Genomic DNA, 6,322 nt, shown 5'->3' on the forward strand with positions numbered 1-6,322 from the left:
CTAACACAAGACTGTTACAGAATGTAAATATATCACACAAATGCATGCCTTTACAACATGTAAAGCTATAAAAACCTCTCTATTAAAACTGATAAAAAGAGCTAGTGACATGCAATGACACCTCATGCTCATCAGAATCCCCTTTAGGATACTGACACTGATAAAGTACTGTATAAAATAAAATAAGAGGTAAATGATTTACTCACACAGTGGAGATGTCCTGTGTTGAGGACCGTTGTAGCTAATCTGCATGTTGTCCTGCTGATCTCAGGAGGGGAAAGTCCTCTTTGTCCCAGTGCAGGACTTTCACTGGCGAGCAGGGAGGCAGCGCTCGTCTTAAGGATTAACTGAGGCTGCATATAGCTGAGATATTCTGAGGTCGGTCAGCAGTGATCACCTGAAGAGTGGGCTGTGGTGACATCAGGAGATACACACATGGGCTAAACCCCACCAGTCAAGAACACACATTGGTTAGTCTGTATGGAACAACTATACAAAACAAGTACATCAATATTATTTATTTTTTAATGTAATGACTGTGCTGCATTTCACATATCATCCTGATATATAACCCTAACATGAACATAGAAAATACATAGTTTTTATATTAGGCTGTAATAATAATTGGTATACTCTGTTTTGTATATTATTAAATATTTTAATATGCATTATAGACATTTACTGTTTTAAACTAGTTTAAAACATATATATATACACAAAACTAATATGAGATTAAAACAATAATAACATCATAAGATGTTTAAATTGTATATATATTTTAATTTTAATCAAAAATAAGTTAATACACGTGTTTAGCAGTTATAGTTGACTGCCTGTGACACTGACAATTACAGGAACAGAAATTAAATACAAAAAGACCTTTTGTGTCGATATATTAGGGATCATTGATACATTTAAGAAGAATTTGCATTCAGTTATTATTTATTGACTGTGCTCCTACAAACATTAAAGGAGGGTTTCAATTTGCCTCAAAATTTTGAACATTTATAGTCGCATATGAAGCCCCTAGTCCTAAAATTATGTGTAAAGTGTGATTAAACTAAAGGAGAAAATTTAACATAAGACCAACTGATACATCAGATATACAGCAGTTTATTTCATTATGTATTTGAATTCATATACAATACATGAAGAATTGATTTAATGGTTAAAGTAAAGTTTCTCTTCAGACTTGTATTTAAATATGACATATTTCCACTCAGTATCCTTAACAGATCACTGTTCTCCTGTAAGGAAAAAAATGTCTGATTTCCTACTCCGTGATTTGAAAAAGATGTATTTCTTACAACCAAGTACAATATAACAATCACTCCCTGGAGGAAAGAGCATGAGAAGGCAGATGAGCCTCCACACTCTAACAGAAGCTGAGAGAAAGATAGCCTCTCAAAGAATCCAGTGGGGTGAAGAAGACAGTGGTAGAAGAGAGGTGGCAGAAGAGGGTCGACCAGCTGAAGGATCTCCTCTCTGAGAAGGAGCTTGAATGATTCAGGAAGGAGCTCTTCCTTAAAAAGCTCTCTGACACAGTGGCAATGTCCAGAAAGGAGCTCTCTAAACTGTGTGCAAGCTGGGAGAGCAGAGCACAGCAGTGGGAGAAAGAGAAGACAGAGCTGGAAGAGATGCTGTTGGTGCTGGTGAAAGAGAAGCTCTTGAAGGATGAGGAGGCAGAGAGGAGAGAGGAGCTCCAGCGCCGCACAGAAATAAACATCCAGCTTCATGCGCTGCCTCAGCTCGTCTTTTGGATTCTAACAACTTATTTAAAGAGCAAAAGAAGCAGAGTTTCTGGAGCTGGAAAATGCTCTCATAAAAAGAAACCTCCTCACCCTCCTAATCCACCCCTCTCCTGCTACCCTAACCCTCCGCCCTCCTCCCCTCCCCTTCCTATCCCTACCCCTACCCCAACTCCCTCCCTACATTTCCCTTTCCTTTCTATGTATGTGTTGTGTATTTGTTTTTGGCTGTGTTGTAAACTCTCCAATAAATTTGAAAAACCATAAATATATATGAATCTGTTTTCTGTCTTAGTAAACAGACAAAATATAAGATTAGATTTACTTTATTAATCCCAGCAGGAAAAGTGTCACATCAGCAGAAGAAAAAGAACAGAAGCATATATAGTCATTTTATGGGCTTTTAAAAGAAAATCAGATAGGCTACTACCTAGAGTATCAACATCTAGATACAAATGAAGCATGAAAAAACACTCAAATTAGAGTAACTTTAAGAAGCATTGAGAGAAAAATGTCACAAAGTGAGGAAACAAAGAAATTACAATTATGAAAAAAATAAATTTACTTGAGTGAATGCAATCAGGCCGTGAGTCTTGTGTCTGTAGATTACATTGTCAACAGCCTGGAATACAGTCATTGCACTTGTAGCAGAAAAAACAAAGTGTGCAAAGTGTTTGTCAGCTTGGAAAAGTCAGCTTTATACTGTCATTTATACTGTAATTGTGGACAGATTTTATTACAGTCAGACGCATTTACTGACTGCAACAGAAATGAACAGGAAGTCTTAATTCATATTGATAAACAGAAAAACAGTGCACGTGAAATTATATCAAAGTATTAATTAAATTGTGTTATATATATATGCTTACATTAGCCTAAATTAATGAAGTGCTGTCCCAATCACCCAAATGTTACCCCCCAAATAATTTTTGTATAGTATATCCGGTAAATCTTTCCGACAGTCAGTGAATGCAGCACTAACAGCTCACATTGCGCCCCAGCAGGACGCATCAGGAACAAACAGGCAGCAAACTTTGATGAAGCAAAGAGCATCCAGTGTCATCATGTCTCTGTCGGTGCAGTTTGGCGCTCTGAGGAGCAGAGAGCTGCGAGAGCTGCTGGAAGATGAAGACAAAATAAATCACATCATCAGGTGTAGTGACAAGGTGAGTGTCTGACTGAGGGACAAGTCGGATTTCACGGATTTCAGTAAGTGATGCTCCATTTGTAATACAAATAATTTGGATTGCAGACAAAAAACAATTGTGCATATGTTATGTTGACTATATGACTCCTCATTCAGACCTCTCGGTGGATTCACTGTTTCTTACATGTGGTCATTTCCAGTTTCAGGGGCTGCAGAGGGCTGCAGAGAAGATGTTGGTTTCAAATCAAAAAATGGCAAAAGTCGGTCTTTCTCACAAACCTCAATTTAAAGATGCTAAGTTGCTACTTGCAATGAAGTACAAGGAACTGGAAACACTTAGAAGCATCATCCAGGTCAAACAAGAACAACTTGGTGAGTTTTGAAATGTTTTCTGTGATATTTAATTTGGCTTCCATTTACATTTGCTTACTATGTTTTGCAGCAGAAAAATACAGCTTGCATTATGCTCAGTGGTGTCTCCTGAAGAAGATCAATCATGCAGAGGAGGAGTGTGAAGTAAGTATTCACTTCTTTTTTTTATAAATATTAGTTTGATTAGCATATATATATCAGTAATAATTTGTTTAGAGACACAGTAGATAATGAGATTGTGTTTAAAAAAATATATCTTATTGTAGTACAATGATCTGCTATGCTCTGCTATGAAGGGCAAAACTCATGAGCAAACTAATATGTCCCTTCTGCAGATAAACTTTACATTATGGGTGTGTCTTTTAAATCTGAAACTGTTATACATTATTATATATTCTTACACCCTCTGGGGAGGAAGTAACTAGCCACCAACTCTTTTATTAAAAAGGCCTGGAGGAAGAGAACAGCTGGTTTACAAGAGACATAAGCAGACAAATAATAAATGTCAGCCTACTTTTTTCATACTTAAGAAATCCAATATGCTCAAACTGTCAGGCTGTTGTAGAAGGTAGAAGAAGAGGTCTAATCTGCTGTAACATAATATCCATTCTGTGTGCTTGAAAATAATGAGATATTTCTCCCAACAGCTGCTGTTTCAGAGGTTTGCAGACGGGAAAACGCCTCTGGCAGATTTCCTGGATTCCTTTCTCAGCTCACGGAAACTCCAACACATCAGGTCGATCCTGGTGAAGAAACTCCAGGACACGATTGAACTTCAATCAACACAAATTGTCAGTGAGATTCACCCTGATACTTTTCCTGAGCGAGTCCATAACGCCTGCCTCCCAGTCTGCGGTCTAACCACAGCTGTCCTCTTACCTGCATGCTGCCACCAGCCTCCGTTCCTGCTGCCCTTTGGCACCCGTGTAAACGCTGCCCAGTGTCTGCAGCATGTACCATTTTGTCACGATTACACTGAGTCCCTGCGTGCAGGAGTGCATGGACGAGGCCCCAAATGGCCAGCAAGACCCGTCCGTCTTCAGCCGCTGAAGGCACAGCAGAGGAGGCAGCAACAAGGACCGCAATGAAGTCTAATCCAGTCTAAGATAGGTCAACAAAGTGAATGCTCTTAGATTTAGGCTTTATTTTAATTTCTATTTATTTCTTGACAAGATATTTCCTAATCAGTCGTAACTTTACTTACTTTTATTTAGGCAAAGTTCTTGAATGAGTGTTTGTGTTCAGACAACGTTAATAAACACTGATGGACAGATGTTTGGCATATTTTGTAAGGTAGAAAAAATATTTATATATCTCGAATTTGAGTATATTGGCAGTGGCATCAAAAAAGTGCAATGTATAAAGTGTGGATGGATGTTAATCATAGAGGCAGAAAAATATTGTTTTTCATCATGATATATTACATTATAGAGCTGACTGTTCTGCAGTATAGTTTGTACTTTTGACTTAGATTCTCCTGAAGAGAGCCTCTTTGAGTGAGGAAAACAAACTGAATACTTTAAACTGCTGACAAATACTGAAATAATACTCAAACGTTGAGAGTTGCCCCTTAAGAATCATCCACACAAATCCTGAGGCGGAATAAAGACTCTGAACACTAAAAAGACAATACAAACCTGACTGTTAATCTGATAATCCAGCACCAACTCTGTAACGAAACACTGTCACCTAGTCGCAGTTTTTCAGGTTGCTTTGCCAACTTGACATTGGTGACATTTCCCAAAAGTCAGACACTGTCAACACTGAACACATCTCAATGCGTTGTAATGCAATGTATATTTGGTCACTTACCTGTAGAAGGTAGAACAGTAGAACACTAGGAAAAAATATTTGCAAAGTGCCCCATCAATAGCTGTTTTAAGAGTTTTTGTTACAAACTTTGATCCTTTTGTGCATAAAGTGTTTCTCAATTAAATTCCACTAACTGGATGTTTATTTGTTTGTTCAAGACACATCTAAAAGTGAGAAAACTGGTTACACCAGACTGTGGTAACAAACAAAAACACCTATTTTAAACAGCTGATTACACAAAAGGAAGAAAAACACGAGTTCCATGGTGTCTGTTAAGGACATATTTGTGTTTCCTTGAGTCAGACAAATAGTGAACAGTTGGTTCAGTGAACTTGAACTGCTCACCGACACTCGATATCTCTCAGCGTCTGTGTGCGGAGACTCCTGCCAAGGTCAGCAAAGGACCACGAACAACACTTTATTTACTTTAAGCTCACAGTTACTGATCCTAATATTTACCAGTGCGTCTTTTCATAAAAGGCCAAGACTAATCTTGTAAAACTCATCACTTGCTCAGTATCTTTGTGTTTCCCCCTCCATTAACTCGGGTTAGCCAGAGTGCCATATGGCCCAGTACAGCTTGCCATACTAATTCAACCATGGAGAAACCTCAGTGGCACTACAGGAGATGATTAGCAAGGTGGAGCATATTCAAAGGCTTTTGTTACACCACAGACTTCAGTTACATCTTTGTCAGCAGCCTCTTTTGTCCCACAACACTCAAATTGGGCAATTTTCTTGTCTGTCAGCTGATTGTTTTGTGCTTTTCACCTCTTTCACCTCCGTGCCTTTGCATTGTTTCTCTTTTTTTTTTTTTTTAAAATGAACTTGTATACACAGCATTTAGATTTCAAATGGCTCCCAACTTATAATAGTACAACAAAGCCACAGTTGCTGAAAGTATCCATTTAATTAAATTACTGTATACAACAACCAACATTGGGCAATATTTAGAACTTATGGCAACACATATTTTTAATGTAAACACAGCTGTCATAAAAACAAAAACCTGAGTCATGTCTGAAAAGCATTTTCATTGGCTGTTAGTACCGATTCGTGTCTCACAGTTCAAAGGTGTTTTATCTTCACATTGTTCCCCTGAATGGTCTCATGTAAAGGGGATTATACAGTAGAGTATCAATATCAGCATCCGGTAGTAGAGCAGGTATGGAGTGACACGTGGTGGGGTTCATCGTGTCTGAATGTGGGTCAGTGTTGGTTGACCTCTTTTTTTTTTTTTTTT

The 6,322-nt window shown here is 38.1% G+C and overlaps 1 protein-coding gene across 1 annotated transcript; it reads left to right on the forward strand.

The window, feature by feature from the left end:
* Positions 1-2,780: 2,780 nt before the first annotated feature.
* Positions 2,781-5,187, forward strand: LOC118342269 (vacuolar protein sorting-associated protein 37D-like). The gene is made up of 4 exons (XM_035680776.1): positions 2,781-2,914; positions 3,096-3,267; positions 3,338-3,411; positions 3,915-5,187. Exons 1-4 carry the CDS (start codon positions 2,786-2,788, stop codon positions 4,353-4,355), a joined length of 816 nt encoding a protein of 271 aa, XP_035536669.1. The 5' UTR covers positions 2,781-2,785; the 3' UTR covers positions 4,356-5,187.
* Positions 5,188-6,322: the final 1,135 nt, after the last annotated feature.

The sequence above is a fragment of the Morone saxatilis genome, unplaced genomic scaffold, assembly GCF_004916995.1.
Source record: "Morone saxatilis isolate NCDOM2014 unplaced genomic scaffold, NCSU_SB_2.0 Contig8, whole genome shotgun sequence".
Taxonomy (NCBI): domain Eukaryota; kingdom Metazoa; phylum Chordata; class Actinopteri; family Moronidae; genus Morone; species Morone saxatilis.

What these genes read in the sequence shown, in the direction of transcription:
- LOC118342269 (XM_035680776.1), top strand. Translation starts at nt 2,786, where the DNA reads ATGAAGCAAAGAGCATCCAGTGTCATCATGTCTCTGTCGGTGCAGTTT. An exon ending in GGTCAAACAAGAACAACTTG is followed by an intron (nt 3,268 to 3,337) that starts GTGAGTTTTGAA and finishes TATGTTTTGCAG; the next exon opens with CAGAAAAATACAGCTTGCAT. An exon ending in ATGCAGAGGAGGAGTGTGAA is followed by an intron (nt 3,412 to 3,914) that starts GTAAGTATTCAC and finishes TTCTCCCAACAG; the next exon opens with CTGCTGTTTCAGAGGTTTGC.